Source organism: Rhyacophila brunnea, unplaced genomic scaffold (genome assembly GCF_057557595.1).
Source record: "Rhyacophila brunnea isolate RB1 unplaced genomic scaffold, BYU_Rbru_1.0 scaffold_20, whole genome shotgun sequence".
NCBI classification, from domain to species: domain Eukaryota; kingdom Metazoa; phylum Arthropoda; class Insecta; order Trichoptera; family Rhyacophilidae; genus Rhyacophila; species Rhyacophila brunnea.
The window spans coordinates 13,616,698-13,644,363 of record NW_028232860.1 but is presented as its reverse complement, the minus strand read 5'-3'; the positions used below and the strand labels follow the sequence as shown (position 1 = coordinate 13,644,363).

At 32.3% G+C, this 27,666-nt stretch overlaps 1 protein-coding gene across 2 annotated transcripts in view; it reads right to left on the bottom strand.

The window, feature by feature from the left end:
- The window catches only part of pxb (putative Hedgehog signaling attenuator pxb), a 699,312-nt gene that overhangs the window by 72,264 nt on the left and 599,382 nt on the right, over window positions 1–27,666 (bottom strand). For both annotated transcript variants that reach the window (XM_085948240.1, XM_085948239.1), the window contains exon 7: window positions 22,305–22,417. In XM_085948240.1, coding sequence (XP_085804366.1) covers window positions 22,305–22,417 — 113 coding nt within the window. The remainder of the gene's footprint in view (window positions 1–22,304; window positions 22,418–27,666) is intronic.

The window sequence follows — 27,666 nt, the reverse complement described above, 5'->3', positions numbered from 1 at the left end:
AAATTACTGACTGACAGAACTTAGTGTGCACTATTTATGTCAGATCTTAATAACAGCCTACCTCCACCCTTCGCCACTGTTATCTACTTATATTATAAATAAACAGGTTTAACTTTATTTATATAAATAGTGAAATATCTATATTACAGAAACAGCTGTTCTTAAAAATCGATTGCTAATCGACAACATTAGTGTGTGGTTGTGTGCGGTGTATATTTGGGAGGGATGCGGCTATACGAGTAATTACCTGTCGCGGTCCGTTAAATCTATTGTGAGCTTAAAATAGCGTACCTGCCTACAAGCTGCTCTAATTACCGCTGTATTTAAAGCCACCGGAAAAATTAAGCGCAGCGGACACACCTGCTTGGCAACCAACAAAAACGCTCTATAAACATAGCGTCAATATATAATGTGGAAAACCGATAAATTTTATGTCTTTTAGATTGTGAATAAGGGTTAATTAGCGATGAATGAGGGTTTTAATACATTATGTATATATTACGTAGGTAGGTAATACGAATTGAAGCATTTCTTAAATACCAGTAAAGCATGCAATTGAATACTTTGTAAATGGTTTCGTTTAATATTATGATAACTAATGTTTGTAATATTAAGGGGGGACATTGCTCAGCGTACGTCAAAATGGAGCTTTTATGCTATTTTCAAAGCATGATCCTGGACATTCCTTAAACGTTGTAGATAATCTATTTACATAATTTTGAATCCTTATTATCCTTTACATTTATTTCAAGCATTTGATGACTGCATAAAGTATTTTTAATACATAAAATAGTATTCTTTTAAACCTCTCGCTCTAATGTTTTAGAATATAGTCATATTTCAGTACGTCCATGTGAAGTGGTGTTAAGATTTTTTTATATTTATTAATTTTTAAAAGCATTTATAAAACCATTAGTAAAATTTATGTCGACATTATTATAGTGAAATATTTACAATAACAAATTATATTAATAATCTCTGTGATCCCAAATTTTACAAGAATTAGGCATTTTATTATTCAAAAAATGGGCAAGATTTACACATTTAAAGATAATTTTAAAGATACTGATTATAAGCTATGTCTTTGACCATTCAAATGTGATAAACATTCTATGAATAATGTTTGCTTTATAACAATTATTGACCTAAGAATAAGGTAGTATTTTTTGAAATACGCCATTTCTATTGGCATTTTCCAGTGGCTAAGCTACTACATACGGCCGTAGCCATAAATTGACAAACGATAAATGAAATAGGGAGTAAGATTATGTTAAAGCGCGTGTTTGAACATGTACCTAATCGATTTTTTTTAAACGGTCAAATGTTTAAAATAAATATAATGGATAATAAGGCTTCAAAATTATGTAAATAGATTATCTACAACGTTTAAGGAATGTATAGGATCATGCTTTGAAAATAGCATAAAAGCTCCATTTTGACGTACGCTGAGCATGTGGGCCGTTAAATAGTTTAAGTACACAGTATACCTACATACTCGTATATGCAGTAATTTATTATGGTTAAATATATATTAGGAAAAAATGGTGAATTCCGTTGATTTTCACAGGGGGTAGGTACTTTATTAGATAATATGGCGTGTTATCATGTACAAATAATTAATTAAAAGCTATAAAAATATAATATTATATAGGTAGGTAATAATTTATAGGTAAATCATATAAATCCATAGTTTACTAGAAAGTTGAAAACTATCGAATTTAATGGATATATTGTAATGAGCAATGGGATTTTTTTTAAATAATAACATATTAGACTGTAATTCAGTGTGTTGTCAGTAAAATTAATATTTTTAACGAAAATATAATGATTTTTAGCATGTTGTTTGTTATAGTCTAACATACGCATTTTTTGAGAAAATGTAAATTCTTTAGGTTTTTCCCATGTACATTCAGTCACATTCATTACAAATGTAAGTAAAACTTATTATTTAATAGTATTGGTCTTTTATTGAAGATTTATGAAATATCAGTGTGACGGTCAACAACCCCGGGCCTTGTCAGCGTGATTGCAACAACGCGATAATCAACGAGTTACACAAGGATCGTACATCACCTCATTTACGGTCAGCACATTCTGCAAGTGTGACATACTTCGATGAGGGTCAACAGCCCAGGCCTTGTCAGCGAAACGTTGCAAAGTTGCCGCGGTGTAATAGTCAGTGTATTATTGAACGTTCATTATTTCAATAAATAGCGAAGGACGATTGATAGAAAAACACACTCTATCATAGCTTCTCGGACTGAGCATATCTCACCGCGGAGTGACTGGCACTGTTAACTTCGCACCTGTAATTTGTATCATTGTATTACTTCATTCGGTAAAATAAATTCTCTGCTTGATTCACTCGAGCAACCTCCATCCAGTCTTTCATCTTCTACTGCTAAAAGCCCCTAAAGCAGAAAAAAGCAAATAACGAAAAATTGTATGAGCCAAATAATGAGTATTTTAATTAAGTGACAGTACGATATTATAAATAATATTCAAGACGTTCACAACATGTCATTTAGATTTAAATAAGTATGCTTTATAAAAAGATTGAGAATAAGTATACAACAAAATAAGGCAATGGTTTGTAACTACATTGAAATTGTTTTTTTATTATTATACTAGTAAATTACTTAAGGTAAGTAAGTATGTTCTTAAAACGTTCATAAAAATTGTCCTTTAGTAATAATATTCATTGTAAAAATATATAGAAAAAATTTCATACATTGATAACAATAACGACTGTTAACAAAGGTAAAAGATTGAAAAGCGTCGTTGTGAAAGCAGTATGTACCAACGACACAGCGCAATTGAAAAAAATGGCGATGTGCATTTTTTCATTGTAAAAAAAGCAGGCGCGAGCTTTCAACTAACAAAAGGTTCATTCAATCACTGCAAATATTGATAGAGAGGCGTCCCGGGCGTCGGAAAAGAGCGTCACTGGGCGACGAATCTGAGAGTATCGGCCGTATTACACCAGACGAGGCAGACCCGGTTCCTCGATGAGGATTGACAAGCCACGATTGCAATCTTTAATTATATTATACATATTTAAACATATATTTAAGTATACAGAATTGTGTTCGGTTTTAATTAATATCTACAATATTATCTTTCCAACAAAAAATACGTTTGAATTAATATACCCACCAAACCACACCATGAGACCAAAGCGTATTACAGTCAGGCCGTAATACGAAACATTAAATATCGATGGTAGTGCTAGTTATTTTTCACACTTAAATTCAATATGGTAATAAGTTTCTAGAAAATGATGAGCGCTTGAGCGAAATATGTAATCGAACATCTACATTTATCGCAAAAAGGTTACCGTATTGTATTCGAAGATAATCAATAACTAGCACTACAATCGTAATTTGCAATTCAGTGCCATGACCTGAATATAGTCGGCCATGCATCGGACTCTACGATTAGTGTGAAGGTGAAACATGAGTATTTATTTTCGATTTAGAATGTTTTATGAGCAGTTAGTTATCCACAACCGAGGTCACAATGCATTTAAGTGTGCAAAAATAACAGCTAACAAGATTATAAGTATTGTAATATTATTACTTAAGTATATATTATCATCGTATCAGAGATAAAAGTAGTAAAGTGCAAAAGTTAAACATGGCACATAATGAGTTTTACCGCTGATATGACGATATCTATATAAAATACTTATTTGTAATCGGTTTATGTACCTACTTACGTAATATATAAATGTAGTGTAAAACAATTTTAGTATTCACAGCTGTTATAAAAAAATACCTTTCAAGCAATGATTGTTTAACACTTCAAATTATTTATTTATGATAAACTAAATAATAGCATGGACATCTTTAAACTAGATATTATATGTAATTAATAATGTACCGAGTTAAAAAATGCATCTAATGTAGGTATCATAAACAAGTAGGTACATACAACTGTATTCTAAATTACTATTATCGCTGTTAGGTGGAGCATATACCTAGGTATCCAAAGAATGAAGATTATATTATTACGATGAGTAACGGTTGTTAGTATTTTGCACAACCTTCATCATGTTTCTAAGTTGAGATTAATTTGTGGGATTTGAACCATCAACCCACGCTTCAGAGATGGGAACTTTGTCATTAATCTATAATGGGATATACTGTGTAGTGCCGAAGTGGTATAATATCGCGAAAGAAACTAACAATATGACAGATTGTAAAAAAACAAAATAAGATGATTTGCATTATAACGGTATTTTAAGGCTCTATCGTTTATTTTTAACATTTTTCAGGATAATTGTATATCATCATTTGTGATTGAATGAGTTAAAATTGATAATATTATGACAGCATCTATGGTCCATTAATGACAGGAATTTGAAAAATCAGTCACTTCACAAACCATTTTTTTTGTATTAGATATTTATATTAAATTTATGGTTTTCATAAAGTATAATATAGGTAGTTAAGTTACGAATTTATTAAGTATTAAAAAAATACTGATTTCAATTTAAATTGCATTGTTCTGTGTAACTATTTAACAATCGTAACAAAGCATTATTAAACATATATAATTTAGAAAAACACTTTCTGAGAGAGTATATTATAACCAATAGAAAAAATCTTTTTTTTTGAAAAAAGTAAGCCACCCCGGCCGGGAATCGAACCCTGCATCTCCACGGGTAAACGCCCCAAACGTCGCATTTATCCAATATGCTACGGCGTGACATACTAATTGCGACAAATTTTAACTATTGGTCATTTTTAATACCAACTCATCAGCGCTCTTCGAAATCAAGCTACTTTGGGACTACGTTTGGGGCTTTTACCCGTGGAGATGCAGGGTTCGATTCCCGGCCGGGGTGGCTTACTTTTTTCAAAAAAAAAAAGATTTTTTCTATTGGTTATAATATACTCTCTCAGAAAGTGTTTTTCTAAATTATATATGTTCAATAATCAGAATGATATATTCTTAAATCTTGTGAATTATTCGTTTGAATAAAAGAAATAGTTAATTATAAAGCATTATTATTTATTACACAAGAAAAAAATACCAGTTAGCAGTGCCGCCTGTCAACATTCTGGTCGATGAGCTGAATGCGTCCAATGTATTCAATGGGAAGATATATAAGGAGTGTGTGTTGTGTTATGTTGCGCTGCGTTACAGACAGATAAATCAAGACAAATATATAGTGTAATTGTATACATAGGAATAGCTAAGTCAGCTCAGCTAAGTTTGACTGCCAAAATATAATTGGTTCTTTTTAGTTATCAATCGTTTCTTTTCATTCATCAAGCACGTTTTGTCAATTTGTATGGAGTAGTAATTTAAAAAATTCTAAATATATACCTACTAATAAATGAAATAAGGAAAAGTACTTTCACACTTCCAATATTTTTTTCAATTGTAAACACCAAAAGAATTTTGTGACACGTCTCTACGTTGAGTTATTTAAAGTGTGTCGAGTCCGAGCTGGATTTGACTGACTCAAATCGTCTTGTGTAATATACGACTGTTAAGAGAAGCGTCAGAAATGAGCGTCGCTGGGCGTCGAATCTGAGAGAACTTCTGTCCGAACAAGAGTTCCCAATATAATGGACGAAGGAAGGCTCTGTCGGAATAAAAGCGGGGAGACGAAAGCGCCAAATCGCTTTTCCTGCAGAGATCGACGGAGCTTATTTTCTTTTGTAGTATTTTTAAGGTATTTTTTTATCTGAATAAAATGTCCGCGAATAAGCTTCAGTAGCCAAAACGGATTTAGAATATTTACAACAAAAAAACTGAATATATTTCTTTAGAAAGTTAGAAAACATTTAACTTACTACATTGTGTTAATATAAATAAATAGTAATACGTATTTATCAACACAGACATAGACCCAGTGGCGTCCTCAGACAAAATGCGGCCCTATTTTTGTATAGAGTATTTTTATCATCCTTTCATGACTGCAATATTTAAGAAATGTGGTATATGGATACATTACTACCAAAATAATATATCACTAAATCTAATTTAAATGGCATCTCTACTTCAACAGACAATATTGGTCCACGGTTTCAGATACATTTAAATTATGCACCCGACAACTTTCTAAACTCGTGAGTGACTGGCAAAAATATTTGGATAAATTTAATTATGTAAGTACGTACCTATCTATAATTCAAATATGATTCGCAAATCTGCATGTGTCATTTATGGTCATCAAGGATGTGACGTCCAAGGAAAATGGAAATAAACTAGACATCGCAAACCCGACAAACAACTACAGTCCTGTTAAACCTTTTATAATAATTAATACATTTTGTTTCCAACCAGTGACTGATTTTTTTAATGGAAATATAATTCCGTTATTACTAATTTTAGGTAGTTATTTATATATATCTAATGATTCTTCTCGATTTGCCGCCCTTCGAGTAACTGCCGCCCCCAAGCGACGTTCAATTTGCCTACTCCCACGGGACGTCACTGCATATACCCCTAGAAACCAACCGCCCTGCACAACACTTGGACTTAATCAGACTTATCACGTATCTTTGGATGTGAAATATCAGCAGTTTTTTACACTTGGTAATACATATCTCAGAAGCAGATACTTATCACTAAGGTCGCCACTTAATCAAGTCTGCTTTGACTGAGTTTATAGAGAATTACTAATAAAAAGTGCACATGGGAGAGAGGAGAACGGTGAGTTAACATAAATAAATGACTCTAAATAATATATCATATTAGTACAAAAAACATAGATGAAGTATACGGGCATAAAAAACAAAAAGCTGATATTCCCGACAAGAGTAAAACGCCACCATTTAAAAAAAAAGCAAAATTGGCGTTTGTTCCAACAGCTGGTTGGAACAAATTGAGCATTCTCTTTATGAGCACATTCCCAGAGAATGTAGTTTGCATTCTGTAGTAGGTACTTCGCCACATGGGCATGTTGGTCGGATGACTCCAAGGTGAAGTCCAAGATCAAAGAGTTTGGCAGCGCCTCCACCGTGGTCCGTGGCTAGTCAAAAATTGACGAATCGCCGTTGAACAATTAGAAAGAACAAATATCTGTGCCTGTCCATAGTGGAACCATCCTGCTTTTGTGTTGCCAGGTCCAAGAAAGGTACACCGATTTATAGTTATAAGAAAATATATACTTAAACAAAAAACGCCGCTTACGGTCTCAAATCACAAACCTGTCAGTTAACAGTCGAACTTGCTGCCAATAATAATTGTATTATTGAGGCCATAAAAATCATTTTTTTTTTATAAATGCTTAAGATCATGTCATAACTACTTAACGAAGTAAATAAAAGTGGAAGTGAAATTTACAAAAAGCTTCAATATTTCGATCATAGATGTGTCTGTCTTTATTCAAAGGAAAATAAAATTCGACATTCAAAAGTAAATTTAAAAAAAATTGTATGATAGGGATGTTTTAATAATATACGCCATCAAGTAGTAATCAGTAAGTATTACTAATAAAAAAAATCATGAAATGGTTTCAGCACTCACTACATTCAAAGAAAATATCATTTTCATAATAATATGTACATGGAGATGTTTGTATTATGCTATGAAAAATTGAAATCTTTTTCGTATTGAGAACAATGCAATAATACAAAGGTGTCAAATAAACTTTCAAGGTATCTTTGTATTTTCTTCACAGTCTTTTCACAATGCGAGCATCTAAGATGGCGGATTCGCCTTTGATTTGTATAATATGTATTATTGGAAAATACTACACCTGTGTATAACTAATCAATGTTGGATAATAATTTAATTTGAATGCATTGTGTATTAATGAATGGATATAAAGAAGAATAACGTATATTTGGAGTACCGAAGTGGAAAACGGCTGGTGAGAGTTGATGGAAGAAGTCACAATCCATCCCGAATGGTAACACTCCTGAACATAATAATAATAATATGTATTTAAAATAAAGCGAGAATTTATCGAAATGCAGATACATAATCGAGATATAATTATTTTGTAATAACTAACACATGTATGTGAATAGCGCAAATACACACGTTAAACCCGAAGACACTGTCATAAGATTGCCTCTTCTCCTCTGAGTAGGAAACCATTGTTCAATAGTATTATTAATAATTATGGCAAAGTGAAAGTTAAGTTAAAAAAATATTCTGGGAATTAAGATTAATATATTATATTTTCAATACCTTGATTAAAAATTACAAATTACAATATTAAATGTTTAGTAATAAAATACATTGATTTACGCTAAACAGCAGAAGGTCCAAAAGAGGTGAAGAGACTTGGTCGTTAAGAAGATTACTGATTTTCTGGGTAGTCACGATCCTCAGCCATGAGGGAACGACCGAAAAGAAGGAGAGAGATTATATTAAACGTTAAACCAACCACGCCTAGAGAGTGATGGTTAAGGGTCCATGTACGATTCGGTCGAAATGATTTAAAAAATATCTAATAGTATGCTTCTAATGTGTTATGAAAAAAATAGAAATTTCTCAGCGCACTGGCTTTATTCAGATAAAAACATTTATATTATATTATTTTGTACATATAGAAGTATATTCGAGTATATTTGGTTTGAAAAATAAATAAAAAAAATATTCCTTTATTTCATAACAAGCTCGGAAGTAGACGTAAAATTTTGACACTCTAATAAAAGAAAATAACCACTGCACAGACAGAAAATACTTTGCAATTGTGATTTTTTCATTTCAATTTTGGGATATACCTATATATATATATACCGACCCACCTGCTTGCATTAGTGCGGAGAGAAAAGTGCGGCGGGGGGGATAGGGGATCGCCGCCCCCCAGCGGAGGGTGAAACTTTTAATATTAAGTCGTAAAGGTGGTTGTGAAAGTGCGGTTCGGCGATATGGAAAAAGTTATAGGCGACATTATAATAAAGGGAACGCCGCTTTTCCGAGACAAGAAAGTTCATTTTCTTTTTCATTCGTTTCATTTGCAAAGTAGGAGAAATAATATTTTGTCATTTGCGCGGTGGAGCCAGGAACGCAGTTTAACCCTATCAGTCAAAAGGTTACATAAAATACAGGTGACTTAAATATTCTCAAAATTTTAGAAGGTATCCGAGACTTCTATTGTGACTTCAACGCTGGTGCAGCAGACATGTCCATGATTTAGGTCGATCGCACCACAAACTCGTAGTAACCGAGTAAAAAATGCGAAGGTAGAGAATATGCTTTATAACTTTGCACTTATTCCTACACTGATACGCCTGTTTGCCTGATTATGTCGCATAAAATTAGATCAAATGATACTCGCTTGTATTAATATATGTACCTAGTGATGATTAATAAATACATAGACAATATTATAATATGTCAAAAATATATTTTTACATTATAAATTGTCAACCTAGGAGCTGGAGTGCAAAGTTATAGAGTGGCAACTTGCAACAAAATTCGATTGAAGCCTCCTTAAGCCCCTCCTGAAGCATTCGATTCCTGTTTTATTTCCTGAACTGGCTTGCATGTAAGTATTTTTAAGGCTATACCTCAGCTGAGGCATGGTCTAAAAATATCGTGACTAGGCGATGCGCGGATTGTGCAAATGACGCGAGCCGAACGAAATATAATTTGTCATAAAAATCCAAAATGCGTCCATTTAATGTTATGTTTATATTTATATTACTAATTATAATAGTATATTCATTGACATGTTTTGTTTGTAAAGTACATGCAGAACGTTTTTTAGTCATTTTTACACGATTTAAGAATACATTCCTCCGACGCCATCACAAAACAATTGACGTGCTCACAGGTCGACAATCGCTCTCCGACTGGCAACGCGGCCCAAAATTACGTCCCACATACTGTTGACAATTATTTGCCGTTTCACTTATGTACGCTCTTAACAACCATAAGAAACCTTTCATGACCTTGCTGCATCACTTAATTGAATGAATGATCAATGAATGAATGAATTTATTTCCCGTGTTTGAAACTGAGCCGTAGTTTCCCGTGCTATCACGCAGTAGGCTATTTGTAGGTATATTATGAGAATAGTTTGATCATGAGTGCAATGTGTATCCAAAAAAATATCAAAATTACTGAACATTTTCACGACGAATGGGAAATTGAATAATGTGTCTTTGTGGTGATGAGAGACAGGTGTTGTTGTTTAATTTGTAATGCATCAGTGTCCTCTAGTATACAATTCAATAACACAGATGTCGTTAATTTTTGACTTCATTAAATTAATTTGTAGGCACTATTTTTATACCAATGTTAGATGTTTAAACAAATTATCTTAATGAGATACTGAGAAAACGTAAACAAATTGAAATAACCATCATTGTCGAGAGTAGGTATATGGGCATTTGGATAGTCGAAGTTATATTAAAACATTTTTAGGAATTCTTCCGATACATTAGGTCCTTTTACTGGATCAACACACTTTAAAAAAAGATCCCACTGTTTAAAATACATCAACTACTTCATCGTGTGGCATTGCAGTTATAAAAAGGTAGATACCTACTCTAACCTCAGCTCATTCGGTTGCCTTCCACTACAATGGCGTGAAAATATCTAAGCATTTTTGAAGTTATACTTCTTTTGGCGCGTTTGGTAAATCAGATCAGAGTGTATTTTTGGCGTGTGACATGTAACTATTATAATTTATTTTTTCACACGAAAAAAATGCACTCGATTGGATTCGAACCACCGATTGTTCGGTTATCAGCCGAACGCATTACCTTTACGCCACATTATGATACTGAAATCGTGACGATTATACAGTATAATATTATAGTTTAGAATTGTTCCGTTGCCTAGGCAGCGAATTTATTATTGTCGGCCATTTGCAATTCCTTACGTAAACAAAGCTATTAAACGTCATAGTGGCAGTTGTTACTTTAAAAATAAAAACATCGATAAAATATTATATAATGTAGTAATGTAAGTTACAGGTATAGAAAAAAACCAACGGCGTTCCAATAAGCGGTCCTTTTTCTTGAGTGTATAATTTAACAAGATAATTAAGAGCTAGTCGAAGAATCTAGTTTATCACAAGTTTTGTTTTGGTTTTGTTACGCCAAAGAAGTACAATTTCTAACGCGCGTACATAAGAACACGCACCGATTTTTTTTTAGTCAACTACAATTTAGTAAAGCACATCGTCGTGAATCCAATGGATAAGGGTTCGAGTCCGGCTGGGTATAGTATAATTACAAACATATTTTTTATAGTAGGTATACATATAAACAAACGATTAAACGTCAGTGACAGTTGGTACTTTAAAAATAAAAACAACGAGAAACCATTATATAATTATTTCGTAATATAAGTTAAAGTATATAGCAATAAGCCAATGGCGTTCCAATAAGCGGTCCTTTTTCTTGAGTGTGCAAATTAACAAGATTAATTCAGAGCTAGTCAAAGAATCTAGTTTATCACAAGTTTTGTTATGGTTTTGTTACGCCAAAGAATTAAAACTTCTAACGCGTGCCGATTTTTTAAAATTACGGGTTGACAATAACATTGACAATAATATTTATTAACTCAGGGATTTGGAAGTAGTTAGGTACAATAAGGCTAATATTATGGAAATTACAAGTAATACTTTTATAGACAGAATTTAGCGAATGCGCTAGGCGAAAGCACGAATTTTCTATATTCCAATATATGTGTATATACCTATATTATGTTCCAATAAGCTCCGAAAACATGGCGGAATGAATTTACATGATGAGATTTCACACATAGTTACAAAACGGTCAACACCTTATCATTGACACGGTCGTCTTATATTTCTTTCAGTGTCAACAATGCAGTGAGTTTTAAAAATCATAGAGGGATGTTAAATATACCACAAAAATAATAATCCTCGCCATAATAACATTCATCCCTTACTGACGCATTATCGTGTGAGTACATATTCTATTACTGAGTTCTGTGACTTGCTTAGCCAGGGAAAACTTTTAGTTTTCACAATGAAAACTCAAGTTGCGGGCACACTTGGGGTTTAAATAAGAAAAATCATAATAATGGTTCCGCCTCATGCCCTGATTGTATTTGTAGAGATATTGCATTCGGTTTCACTGTTTCGATGGAAAAACTTTTCACATAAAGCATTTCCCGACCTTAATGAAAACGCTAAGTCCTTTGATACGGCCTCCTGCTGTCTTGATTTTTCAAAAAAAAAAAAAAAAAAACTTATCTCCCGTGTACTCTCGGAAAAGATATTAAAACTGGAAAAAGGTATAAAATTTATTTGAAATCTTCTCAAAGTGAACTTTTCTGATCTGATTTTAGATTGATAGTCCTACGAAATTTGTAAATTTTACAAAATTTTTATTAACTTAATTTGGGCTTTACATAATAATATATATCTCGTATTACAATTATTATATTATAATATAATATATTATATTATAGTGGGCATGTCTAACGCGTCGATCCCACAATATACTGGTCACGGGAAACAAGTCATTAAAAAATATGGACACAAGTCTGAAAGTCGTTTTCGATTAACCATGAAGAACCTCACAGGTACTGTTCGGTTATCAGGAATACAGCGGTAAACACATTTTGAAAATAACCGATAAACTGGATTATTTGTTAGTTTGGGTTAGTTTAGGTTAGGTCAGGTTGGGTTAGGTTATGTTAGGTTTGGTTAGGTTAACCTAACAAATAATCCAGTTTATCGGTTATTTTCAAAATGTGTTTTCCGCTGTATTCCTGATAGCCGAACAGTACCAAACAATCTTTAGGACAAGGACATAAAATAATATGATAATTGTGTTTTTACTTATTGTTCTGACAGAAACGTTCCATTTCATTTGTTTCCAATGTTCTTCAATAGGTACATAATTTAATTTTTTTTATTGCTTTGTCTAAATCGTTTACCTAATAATCGCAGACCTCGCATTTTAAGTTGTCTCGATTCTGTACAATATATTGTGAAGAATTTTTTGGTCTCTCATTAATGTCGTTCAGGTGGTTTTATACTACCACGACTAAAGAAGTGAATGTACCTATATAAAGAAGAAAAAACGCTTGAAATATACCTATATTCATTTTAAGGAATACAGACCACCGTTTTTTTTGTTACCAACAAGTTAAATAAAAATATTTGTGTGTTGTCTTGGATCGTATATTTATTTTTGCGAAATCGTATTATTATTGTAAATAAGGGTTATGTGACATTATTGCGAGAGGCAGAAGGAAAAATAAGGGAATAGTCCAAGCAAACAATACCCATGACGCAAATGGTATTCGCCATAAATTGGAAATTTAAAAGTCCAATTTTTTTTTCAGGTGCTTTCTGACCTTCTATCGTCTCCCTCGGGGGGCGCAAAAGGCGGACCCGAAGGGGGTAATAACATAAATATCATCGGGACAATGGGCCGGCTCGGCGGAGCATTACTACGCGAATACATATATATTGCGCTCAATACTCGACGTCTGCCAACCTAGTCTGGCTCTATTAAGATCTGTGTACATAATAGTCTCCGACGATCAAGTTGTGGTAGTACGATGTGTGAAGTGTTTCCACATAAAAGGTTGACCAATTTTTTATAGAAAAGTCCAGATAGAGTTTTCGTTTTTGGGCTATCACCGTGTATAGTATAGGACAGCGATGGCGAACCCTTTTATGCTAATGTGCCAAAAATCCAATTAAACATTTGTGAAAAGTGAAAGGTAAGTACCTAATCGCTTGCTTCTTATGTGGCCATTGAGTTTCATAAAATCACATAAAATTATAAGTATGTAGTACCTACTGTTACCATCATAATAATATTTCGATGGCACATGTGGATCGACTTGTGATTTTATTTGAAATTGGCGCGTTTTTAATAACATGCGCGCTTTCTACTTACGAAAGCGGTACAAATATGTAAACGCATTGATTTCAGGCAGGTACATGAAAAAAGGTTAATTAGTGAGCTCAGTTATTTTTTTCAGGATTCAGTTTATCGTTGTTATATTTCCATACGTCAACATACATATTAATAATTATCCTATGGCTACTAACCATAATATTTTGCATGTTATTTGTAAATGTTGTAACAGAAAAGATTATACGAATCATCCCAGTTATAAACCGCAGAACATATAGAAATGTGAAAGTCAATCGCCATGGATCACGGTTTTGGACGGTTTATTACTTTATGATAGCCAAACCATAAAACGGTCCTGAAATATTACCAATATTGAATGTATAAACTGTAGTAAGTAGTATTTTCGAAATAGTTAATGAATGTTTTTTCGTAAATGAAATAAGGCGATTGCTTTATCTAACAGTTTGCTCTTTTATATTTTTCACAGTATTGAGCTATTCCCCAATACACTACATTTTGACGCAGGGTTTTGGATGTGTGAGTGTCCTACAAAAATAAACCACATATTATAGACGTGCAATAGTGTCTGTTGCAACCTTCAAATATAGATACCAATATTTAACGAGCGTCAGTTCATAAGCCGAGAGCAGTTGTCAGAACGAAGGACAAGCGTATTCTTTACACGTGTTTAAGTTTATCCCATATTATTCTACACTTGAGATCGGTTACCTGTTACTCCACACCCGTTAGGTATTTCAGTTACCATTATATATGAGTTCCCTGGTACTCACAGTATTATTAAAGACCGTACACACATAAGTTGACAACATCATAAAAATGGTAATTCGACAATCTTGTCTCGGAAAAAATAATAATAGAGCTGTTGTTAGCTCAACAATACATTGAAATAATTTATGGTAAAACAATTAATTATGATAATTAATTTAAAAAATAATATTTTATGAAATTGACAACTTTTTATTTATGTGTACACTGCTTTACTTCACAAATAATGAAAGTGGGATAATAAATAACATGCAAATAAAATAGAGAATCTACAATATTATTTGCGAAACTCGTGTTTATTTTTATTTTTTGTTTCGTATGCAAACAGACCAGCAATAATTTGTAAAATTCCCTTTTGTAGTGGCCGTGAAACACTGAACAATAAAGTGCGGTCATTATAATATTATAAATTTAATGTAGGAACATCGTCGGTACTATTTTTCGAAGGATTCAACTGTATTTTTTTGTTACTAAAAGAAAGAAAAAAACATGTATTTTATTCCTGACTTTTATTCTGTTATTTATAATGCGGTGTATTTTATCCCCAAATGTTATGCTTTATCCAAATAACGTATTCGATGTTTCATAAAAATATATTGGTAGTGACACCTACTATAAAGGTTTACCTCTATATTATTTTTTATTATACAGCTGCGATTTGGGTATTTGAAAAAAAATTGTGTTTTGTTTACATCGTATTTATTTGTATAATACTTATTTGAAAGATCATTACACACGGTGCAATCAGTTGCAAACTTAGCTAAGTTAGCAACGTTTGGTACCTACTTACAAGGTTTTAAATATTGATTTGGAATGTACATAAACACAATATGAGAATTTTAAATGATTTTTTCTGGTAAAAGTATTAAAAATATTTAAAATGCGACTAGCTTTTTCAATGGCTCGATGAACAAGGAAGATTTCGAGATCAGGTTATTTAATTTACTTTAACGTCGAAATAATTTGATAGTAGTGTCAAATTAGTGACGGGTTAATAGAACGTTTATGAATTTAGCAACAGGTAATTCGGAGAATGCAATATATTGTTTTATCTACAGACACACAGCAATACATATGACATATATTCTAATTAATGTCAAATAATGTTGATAGATGATTGATAGTAAATTCTAATGTATTCAACAGATGTGTATTATAATTATGTATGATATTACAAATATATAATAAAATTAATTAAGCGCTATAATTATATTGGAAATTCAGAGTAGTTGATATTTATTAAAAAACATAGTTAATAATACAATATAGAAATCCTATCTATCCACCATTATTTAATTGTAATTCCTTAGAAAAGAGACTGGTTAAAAATTGTATCATATTATTTATTATATGTATTGGTACTGAATGTGTAAGTACCTTAATAATATTCTATCAGTAATACCCCGTTTACACGTGCATGGATGTTACTCTGCACAGTAAGAAAATGTATGAGGAAACATGCATTATCCTGCGGTTGGCAAGATTGCGTGCATAAATCACACAAGATTGGAAGATTCCGAATTTCCAATGCGACAGTAAGATTATTTTCGATCTGCGCCTGCGCAGTAGAGCGATCGTAGCGAACCTGCCGGTAAAAAAACGAACTACTCATTTTGAGCTCCGATTTTGAATACGACCTGTCAGATAGTAGTATAAAATGACAACCTCGCATCTGGCTTACTCTTGACAGCACACAGCAGTCAGCACTTTTACGTGTGAAAAGTTATTGTCATGACAGTTTAAAATAAGCACAATTGCCGACAGTAATTCCATGCATGTGTACAGGTGCTATAAGGTTATGTAATATTACAAATTGATTAGAATATTGGATCCGTTTAAAATAGTCATATTCGATTTACAGCATGCCGTTTGTTATGGGGGTAGACATTGTTCCATACCAGTGCATACATATTGCGCTAATGTAATTAGTTATAATAATAGTGAATGGCGTCGGATTGGTGTGGGAGCATAATATTATATCAATTGAAAAGGCGGTAAGTTTTAGCATGTCATTGGCGCGGCTGTCGAATGGTTTGTTTATTATGAAAAACAAGGTATGTAACTTAGTATTGTGTTCATTGTCGATTCTTGATGTTGGATTAAAAAATATTTGGTAAACTATTTAGTAGTAGTATTAATGTGGCATAAATTTGTATTGAGTACATTTGAGTTTTGATAATACTGAAAATAATTAAGAAGCTGAACATTAAAACATCGTAAGTATGAGTAAAATAGTCAAGAAAATTAAGTAAATCGACTTATTATACTATTTATTATGCGATTGTAGAGATTACAGAGCAGTTTTTAGTAAATAAGGTATTGTTCTCAAATGATTCATTATTACTAGTGCAAGAAATTTACATTTCTATATGTTTAAAGTCAGGCAAAAATAATAAAATAAATTAATACGTTACTATTAAAAAATAAGAAGACTTTTATATGGACATATGGAGTGTATTATATTATAAGAAGTGTATTATTAGAAAAATCATGCAATTCAGTTATAATATCTATTGAATCCTGTTGTGACATCTCATTTGTAGTAGGTACCTATTTAAATCCTCAGCATCTAAATTATTTAAGTACCTATATTCGTAAAGAAAAAAAACTCGTATGTTACTTACAAGGTTTTAGTGCTGAGTGGCATAACGCAACATACGCTCTTTGCGCGCGGAAACTTTCTTTTGTTTTATATCCGAATAAAGTTATGCACAGAATTTTATAGCGAAAATACATATATATACGACAACAACTAAATGTCATAAAATGAAAAGCGCGACAACGTCGAGGACAAAAAAAGATAAAAGAAATAAAAAAAAAAGAAAAAAGGCGATAAATTTTTGTAGGCGATTTATGCGAAAAACATAAATCAGGGGCGACCGTAAACAGTGTTCGGTTTTGGCAAATATTTGATTTAAAGCAACGAAGCACAAAAGCGACATACACCGCTTTGAACTTGAGTTATGTCAATATTTTTATAGCTCGATATGAAATTACGGGGTCCGTGAGACTTCAGCGCTGAAGTTTCATCGCCGGGCTGTGCTTTCAGCGCGGGGAGAACGTTGTTATGAAAGCAAAAAAAAATGCACACATAAACACGGTTTATGAGAAAAACGGGGATGCATTTTCAAATACAGCTGAAAAAGTGTTCTGAAAAACGTACCTACCAAAAAGAGTTTGGACTATAAGTTGAACATTTTGTATTGCAATATTTTTATTGAACGTTTGAAGTGTGATATTAATTAACTCCTTCCTCTCCTACATACACCGTTTATATTTATTTAAATACCGGGCTGCGGAGTGATATATTATGTGGTCGGGGTACTGTACATTGTTTCCCAGTTTTTATGAAAAGTAGAATAATATGACTTCGGTCCATTCCTATATGTTTGAGGACATCAACATGATGGTCCTTTACGGTGAATTGCAGAAAACTCGATATCAATTCGATTCTTAATGTACGGTTGTAGAATCTATTTTATTGAAAGGGGCTCGAGATTATAACACGCTCTCTTATACTTACCAAAAAAGAAAACAAAAATCTGAGGAAGTTACATTTTGAATCGGAAGCTCACTAGCTTAACTGGAGGACGACTGGGTATACGAATACGAAAGCGAGTCTCGCTCAAAGGCGTGAAACAAAAAAGCAAGCTGTCCCTGTAAGACATTGGTTCCATGGCCCCCACAAGGGGGGGTCTGACAGGGCTCTAGCCTGGGGGCCCGGGATCAGGAGGGGCCCGGCAGGGTGAGTCCACCAGATAAGTGAGATAAACATACATCACAAATTTGCTTCAATAGTAAAAAAAAGTCGCCTGCTTCCTTCAATAATGTTATTATTTAAAATTGTGTGGTTGTACGATAAAAATTTTAATTGTGTATCGATACTCGACAACTCCATGATTCAAATGGATGTATTAAAATAAGCAAAAAACATTAAATATACACATTAATTTTACCGCGTACACCATTGGAAAACGGTACTGTAGAGCGTCGCACCGCCTTTATGCTTAGCGATAGGTAGGGGGGCCCGCCATAGATCCTAGCCTGGGGGCCCGGTTCAGGATGTGGGGGTCATGATTGGTTCACACGTCTTACCGATGGTTTATTACGATAGTAACAATATTTATATATACAGCCACATCTTTAAGATTAAACTCTCCGTAATATATTATGATATACACCTATTTTCCGGATCTAAGACTTATTAATAGTAGTAAAATTATTATCCGCGGGAGTTATATTGATACAGTTTTCAAATGTGATCAATCAAACGGACGACAAATAGCTGGCGGAGAATATCCGGGAAAGCAAAAAAATACAAAAGTGGATAACTCGGCCGCCCCGCTGATCTGGGTAAATATTTTATTAAGGGGATGTAAATGGCGAACGAAAAATGAGGAAAAAATGTGATCGAACTTAGAGATAAGCGGATGAGTTCATTAGTTTGGGGTGTCTGGACAAGCCTCGCGGTGAATTAAGATGGGTAACAGCAGTAAAAAATAATGGATTATTAAAATTTAAAAAGATTTTTTATAAGTATATTAAGATACCTACCCATTTTAATAAAAATATTGGTACAGTACAAATATTTATTACGCCTATATTATTTATAATACAGAATTTAACATCACTATTCATGGCTACTGGATATTATAATGAACTACGATTGAAATTTCATTGATATAATAAGTACAGTGCAACTAATGATGGGTTAAATTAAATGGATTAAAAATAATTTTCTTGTACAGGTACTACCTTCTGAATGAACATTGTTAATAATCATTTCAATTCATTGTTTTATATTCGAAGCAGGCGAACTAAGAAACTAAAATTCTCAAATGAAAGAAAATAATATGAAAATGCCTCATAAACAATCTTGGACAGAATAGGATTCGAACACACATCCATATCCTGAAGCGGAACCTTAGACTAGGATTGTTGGCAGTGGCAGGTAGCGTTTATTAAATGGTGTTAATAATTAACGGTAGGTAATCAGTGAATTTCAGAGATTTTTTTATGAATACATTCACTTGAATTATGGAGTTGTCGTGTCGATACAATAATCAAAAATTGCATCGCACAACCATTACCCCTTTGTGGGGGCCATGATTCCTAGTGTATTCGTCTAATTCATTACTCTAAAAAGTGACTCGGTGTTGAATTGTAATTGTGTAATTGAAACAGTAGCGAAAAAAGCTTTATAGCTGTTTGGTATTAAGGGTGAATAATTAATAATTTGTCTTACTGTGACCTCTTTGAGGAAAAATAAAGTTTTCAATCAGGTGAAGTTTTGAAAAATAATATAAGTAACTACTTCTATATTCTATGGCAGGGATGGCGAACCTATGGCACGCGAATGTTTCATTTTGAAGAGAAAAGAAATTACTACTTGATATATTATATAAAAAAAAAAATTTTTTTTTAAAGGTTTACAAATTAATATATATCTAAGTACTTGCTGATATAATATTTAAAGATAATGAAAATAAAGCCATGCGTATTTTCCTCGGTTTTTCATATATTATGTTCACCAATCGATGCGCAAACGGAAGCGAGGAAATTCATGCATAAATGACAAATCGCATTGTATAAAAATTTGCAGGAAAATCCTTTCCAAGAATAGTCATTACGTTTAATGTAAATATACAATTGCATAGGTTGATCCTTAGGATCAGGGTATTAAACATATAAATATTCAATGAACAAACCTTATGAAATGAATTATCGGCAGTCATTCAAATATAATAACTGCTTGTTATTTTGCCTCAAACATAATCTCTAAAAATGGAAAACCGTTCAGTGATGGAGAATATAATATGTAAGAAGAGTGATTTAATACCTTCCATTATCTCTTTGACTAATTTGAAACCAAGGTAAAAAATCAGAATAAAATATATGCCTTGGGCTAGAGATACGGTGAAAGATAGAATATCAAGAGCTTAATTGTAATTTTTAAACTTTTTTAATAGAATTCTTAAGAACTATGTTTTTTGAAAACTTTAAAAAACTTTCGATCATGACCAAAACCATAAAAAACTGCTTGGCACGTCAGACAGTCGAAAAATATTATTTGGAAAATTTTGGCACGCGTACGTAAAAACGTTCGCCACCCCTGTTCTATGGCATGAGTGCACAAAAAATTGTATACATAGTATATATATGCAAAATATAGTATATACCTAAGTATAACGTATTTTTAGGTACATACATTATAATAAGTTTGCCATCTTTGACTTCATACATGAACTAATATTAGAGTATGAATATTTTCCAATCGTTATCTCTTATCAGTTACCGGATAACAATACAAAAATAGGTGCAGTAACATGATATTATTAAATAACAAAAATAAATTTATAAAATTGTCATAGAGGGCGTCATAATATATATATATAATATTTTTTATAATTGCTATTCATAAATTAGAATATTATAAATAGTAGGGCGATAATTTAATACATAATTAATTAGTTAATGAAAATTTACCGTAGTAACAATACTGCTAACTTGTACATAACTTACGTTAGAAGTCACAAGACTATTAGGTATATATTATATAGTATTTTGAAAATAAATACTCTATAATATGGAGCTAAGAAAATTAGCAGAACCTAATATTTCTGTATTTACGTATGTTAATATCATTATTATTATATTTTGTTTCATAATATATACCGAATTCTGACTTGAATGCTATCAACTGGTGGTTGATACTTATTTGATAGGAAACGATTTGAATAATGTAAGTATTTAATTAATTATTTGGACATATCTATAAAAATATTTCAATGGTACTTTTGTTTCTACAACTTTTAAAGCAGAAATGGTTTTTTTTTGCATTTTATCAAATGTCTAAATATCATTGCGATACATACACCTGTAGAAGCTTTAAAGGACAACTTTTGTTGATATAATATTATATACGTTTATATAGTAATATTGCTTCAATTGTTGTTATTACCTTAGTTACCTACTATAGACAACAAGTAGACTGGAAGGATTGTTCACGGTTGAATCGACAAAAGTAGAAAAGACCTCAACCAAGTTTAATTCAACTTATGAGTTGATCAAAATTGTTGAAATTAAACTTTCAACTGTCATTCAACAAATAGTTATCGACAAAAATTGCTAGATGAGAACGCAGCATCAGGTATAGAAAAATAAAAGATTCTTGGTTTTAATCATTAGATATTTCGATGAAAACTGTTGATATTTTATTTAATATGGGTTATAAAATAAACTCTATGATGATTGGATAAATAAACAAACGCTCAAAGAATTATTAACTTACTGTTATTTAAAATATACACATATTTCAAAAGAATCATACTTTCTTTTATTGATATAATGTTTGTTAAAAAATACTGTATCGAAACACTACGACTTTATGTGTTCACTGAGGTTACCTCAAGATGTTGAAATTAGATTCTTCATCCAAGTGCGGAAAGCGGATTATATGACTTACACTTACTTATAGGCCATCCATGGACTGAAACCGTATGCGGTTTCGAACCGTGTGCCATGATTAATTAATCTTTTCTGTTCATGGAAATATATTTTCTCAAAGTATATGATAAGCATCTGATCGTATCCGTTTATACTATACACTCCCACTTACAAATTTAGTGAAAATATAATATTTTCATGAACAAAAATCATAAGTTTAGTATGGCACACGGATCTAAACCGAATACGGTTTCAGTCCATGGATGGTCTCTTAGAGAGATAGGTATAAAAAGGAACACTTACTTCCATATAACAATGACTCCAATAAATACTCCAAGGACTAAGAGAAGCGAAAACAATCCTATCAATGCTGGTGTCTGCAAGGACGGATTGCTATGGTATGACGCGTCGATCGTCTGCAAAGAAAAGAAACAAAATATTCGTTAATCAAATTGTGTAAAATATCGTATATCCAGATGCATAATATAATGAGAAATAAAATAACACACAATGAAGGTTAGATACTGAAAATTGTGTAAAAAATAATAAACATAATTAATATTTACTCGCTGAGGCAGAAATAAAAACTATTATTTACACAGTAATTTATTTATTAGTTTTTAAATCATACATTATAACAGATATACATAAAAAGGGGTGCCGGACGAAGGTCGAAATCCCGAATGCTGAAATCTCGAATGGCCGAAATCTCAAATGGCCGAAATCCAGAAAGCCTAAATCCCGAAAGCCGAAACCCCTAAGGCCGAAATCCCGAAAAATACAAACGCAATAATTGCGCAATCTTAACACTTAAGATAAGTGTTGAGATCGCCGAATTAGTAGGTACTGTTTATATTTTTTATATTTTTCGGGATTTCGGCAATTCGGGATTTCAGCGTTTGGGATTTCGGTTTTCGGGATTTCGGCCTTCGGGATTTCGGCCTTTCGGCATTTTGCCTTCGGGAAACCGGCCTTCGGGATTTCGACCCAAACCCCATAAAAAGACATACACCAGTCTGATTGCGTATACAAAAACGATATAACATGTAAATAATATTGTTAATTGAAATAATTAGAAACCGACCAGTGGCTAAATAGTAAAACTATCGACTGAAGGTACCTACTTGACGGAATTTGAATTAAAATTCTAATGGATACGCTTATAGAGTGTATTATTAGTCATGATAAGAAAGAAGTTTTTTACAAACACTCAAAATATTCATAATTTGTTTGTTATATTTTCTATTGTGATCCTTGACTTAATAGGTAGGTGATAAGTTTTTACCTACGTTATTGTATTAATTTGTTATATAAGTTAGAGTTAACTTCATTCGTTGTCAGTATGTATTTGCCTTTCTGTGAGTGCACATAGTGCCCGAAGATGCCGAAAGGCGAAACCGGGGTCGCAAAAAAACGACTCAATTGGAATAGTAAATAAATTGTTGACAATATTAGTTTTGGAATTTTTCTAAATATGCGACTATAAAAATATCGTTATAAACGAAGTTAAAGATAATAAATAAATAGACTGCGAAGTTTACAGTAGCAGGTGGGTAGACACCAGTGTCGTGAGATGATTTTTGCTTGTAGGCATGTATAAAAAATACCTACAGTTGCATGTGTTGGTAGAATAGTTGGTAACCATGGGTTCAGTGTTGTTTGGGATATACAAAGCACTGCATTGACATCCATTCAATTATATAATATGCCAACATGAACTTCCTAATAATTAACAAGAATTCAGATATTATTTCGTACATTCTTGAAAGAAGTTTTCCACCTAGTTAGTATATAAATAAATACACCGAAGTCTGTCCGGCTTCAAGTTGCGCCCACCTAGTTTTCATCATAAGTACCTATTATTTTAAATCGGATTTTTACTAAAAAAGTAATGACCATAGATTCACCAAAAGTGTCTTAAGTAATATACTTTTACGGTACCTACCTACATTCAAAACAAAAAAATACTATAATAAGGTATAAACAAAATTTAGTGCATATATGTATATACTTTAAATCTTTATACCATCAAATTTATTACCAGATGTTTAAATCGTTAAAAATCATTAATTTGTCTCTCCTGTAAGTTGTCGATATGGCATAATTAATTTACTTTTACCTCTCATAATATGTCTGTGTGAATCGGTCTTTAGGATGTAGATGAGTAATAATAGATGCATTTAAGAAGGAATTCTGATCTCCATTGAATATAAATCAGCATTAAGGAGCCATAAATTCGCTTTGAATATTGTTTTACGCCTTTGTTACATTAAAATTCTTACGGTGAGTTGTAGACAGTAGTAAAAGCGGGAAATTAAATGTTTACTCTGTCGGAACATTTGTAGGAAAATAATAAAAAAAAACGTAGAAAATCTAGCAGGTTTCCATGACGAAACTGAAGTAGCAAAGGTTTAGTTACGTTATTGTACTAATAAGTGAGCGACAAGAAGTATCTAAGTATGACAAACTGTATCATTTTTCCCTTTAAAAAAACGCATAGCCCATCATTAAATTAAGTTGAATGACTGTCGCTATAGTACCCCCCTCGTAGTGAAATGGCTTAACATACAGCATATTGGAAGATTGTAGTATGGAGGTATATAGTAGTGGAGTATGTTTCAACGCGAGTCATCATTGTTGTTTTTATTTAATAAAACGCAATTTTTTGTAGTACTTATTCCACTTTTAGTCAAAAGATTAGGACCGGTTTCGTCCGCCTCATAGGGAAATTTTCAACTGAATACATTTTTTTAAAACAATATTTATCAAACAAAATCCAAAGCGACAGAAATAATATAACAATAGGTACATAAATTATCCGTCCAATAATACCTTCCCAATAACAGATTAATTTAAAATTAGTCGAGACATCATCTTGTCTCTGTTTCTATGAATATTTATAATATGCTGAATTTTTAGCAGAACATCACAAAAACTTGACAACGTCATAAATTTTAAATACACTGTTAAAATTATGAAAATGAAAAAAAAGATGTTTTAAACAGTGGTTTAATTGATTAAAAGCACCTAACTTGAGTGACCCCATACATTTATTTTAAAATGGAATCTACCAAGTACCTAAATGCTAACTCAATTAATACATTATTTTTTATTTACGTATTTTTGAAATGATAACACCCTCCTCAAATAATTATTCACAAATATATTATAAATACCGTTTAGTTTGTATTTTATACATGGTGTTTGCATAGATAATCAATAGTCGATGTAATTAATGAGCAAACGACATTGTTTACCATATTTATTTGATTTCTGTATCTTTTGACACATGTTACCTATGTTTCTAAATTTCGTCACTAGAGGGAGGCCCTTGCTATGTATTCCGCCCATAAACATACTTATTCACTTACGTAGGTCAAAGCATAAGGTTCTAAATGTTATGAATATCCCTTAAAATAAATAGTCTATAAACATTGTAAGTATGTATTTAGAGATGTAACCTAAAAGTATCGATATAATGAAGCGCATGGTTAATTACAAAGAATACACAATGAGAGATAGCTCCTATGTGGCTTGATACTTAATTTAGAAGGAACATTAGTCGCAATGGCCAAAAAGAACAAAACAAACGAACGAAAGCAAAGATCTAAATACGAACTTATCGAGAGCAACGCCCCCACATTAATTTGAAGAGTACAACGCCTGGATCTATTCGCGCAGAAAGGACATACGATTAGACGGTTTCAAATAAAAAATAACATGCTCATTCAAATCAAACTAAAACAAAAAAAACGGATTGTTCCGACGTTCCAAATTTAAATAATCTACAATAAGTATGTTCGATAATTTGACAGTAACACTTTAGGGGATGTTAAGGCTCTAGATAGGTAAACTGATTGATTTTAAGGCCATCTACAATGGAATTTTACTCGACTTAACTTTACTTTAATTTTTTTTAAATGTTGTATAGTTACAATTTTAAACTTATATGTATGTTTTATGTCTAATATCTTTATTGGCAAATTGCCTTTCAGATTTTCCGACATTCATAGTAATACAGTTGTGTTTCGCAATGATGTTTCATACTTAAAAACATCGTATCATTAAAAATACGCATTTGTTTAGTTTTCGGAACGTTCTGATACAGTGAACGAGGGGGGTAATGTAACCTCACCTAACAACGGGGTTTTGATTGGCTTAAGTAAATTGCTTCGAATAAGTTTATTAAAGCCGTAAAGTTTAGTACTTACTTATCGTGAACTTTTTCTTGATATGCCAATTAATTAGGTTGGACGTAGGTGTCTAAATACCGGAAAATCACATTGGCCAAAATACGATGGATGCAGTTTCGTGCCTATTCTAGCCACATTTTTTGGATGTTTTTATGAACCTATTACATACCCAAAAAAGTGGTTATCGACGGCTAAAGTGATAAGTATTATCACTTTAGCACATTTATTTATTGAGACAGTTAATTGTTACAATAAGTTAACCGTCTAAAGTGTCAAACTTTCTATCTCACTCTAAAAATTAACACAGCCAAGAGATGGGCTGTTAAAACATAGCACTTTTTGACAGTTTAGAGACGGTTAACTTATTGTAACAACTAACCTCCTCAATACATACATATGATAAACCACTGTTGATAGCCGCCTTGTGTATAGCATAGCTTTGCTGAGGTATTTCCAAATTATTTATGTTGAATAATTTATTATATCGTCACTGTGCAGGCTAATTGACGTAACCCTCGAATATCAAAATGTTCAGGAAGTGAAAAAACTGTGGGCATTGGATTTACTTATTATTTTATATAATATTTATTTATTGTAATATATATAATACTTTATAATAAATTGAGAATTTTCTTTTATTATCACACCAGTGGCTTGCGTTTAGAGGGTTACAGCATTTGGCTGGAATATTTTTTGTCATGTTACAAATGGCTTAAAAAATAGTTTTGAATAATTATTTTGATATGAAATATTTTTTTGGGATTTATGATACTTGGGCAGTTCGTATGAGAGTATGTAATAAGTCCATTGCCATCAAAATGTCACTTCGGTGAGTTAACTTTCAAAACTGGACATGTCCATATATGCCGAAAATGAGTTTTTATCGGAATATCATTCTATAACCTCATATACACTTTGTTGACTTTCAACACCAATTTCATATTGAAAAGAGGTTTCAAAAAGTAGGTTGACGTTCAAATAGAGACACGTCCAACGTTGTTGACATTCGAAATGAGACATGTCACTTTCAGCTAATGGCTGGACTGTATTGAGTCACGTGACCAAGTATGTTGTCATACAATCTGGCACTTTGGTTTTTGTCACGTGCGTGTTTTCGCTCTGTGTTTTTATTTGAAAAGTTCATTTATATCTGATGAGTGAATAGTGGACATGTCCAGTTTCGAAACATAACCACTGAAGTGTTGTAGGTTACACCAATTGGTTTGTATATTGACGGTATTGTATAGGTCTTATATCGGTAATTCACATTGACCAGAATATGATGAATGCAGGCTCGTGTCCTATCCATTGCCAATTTTTTTTGTATGTTTCTGAGGTGTTCCCAAATTATCTACGCTAGGTAATTTTTTACGTAGATTTACTCGTAGGTAATGAATTTACTACACAAAGTTTCTCGTGAGATTAAACAATAATGAGGGTGGATAACTTTTTATTGTTGGGAAAAAGTCTTC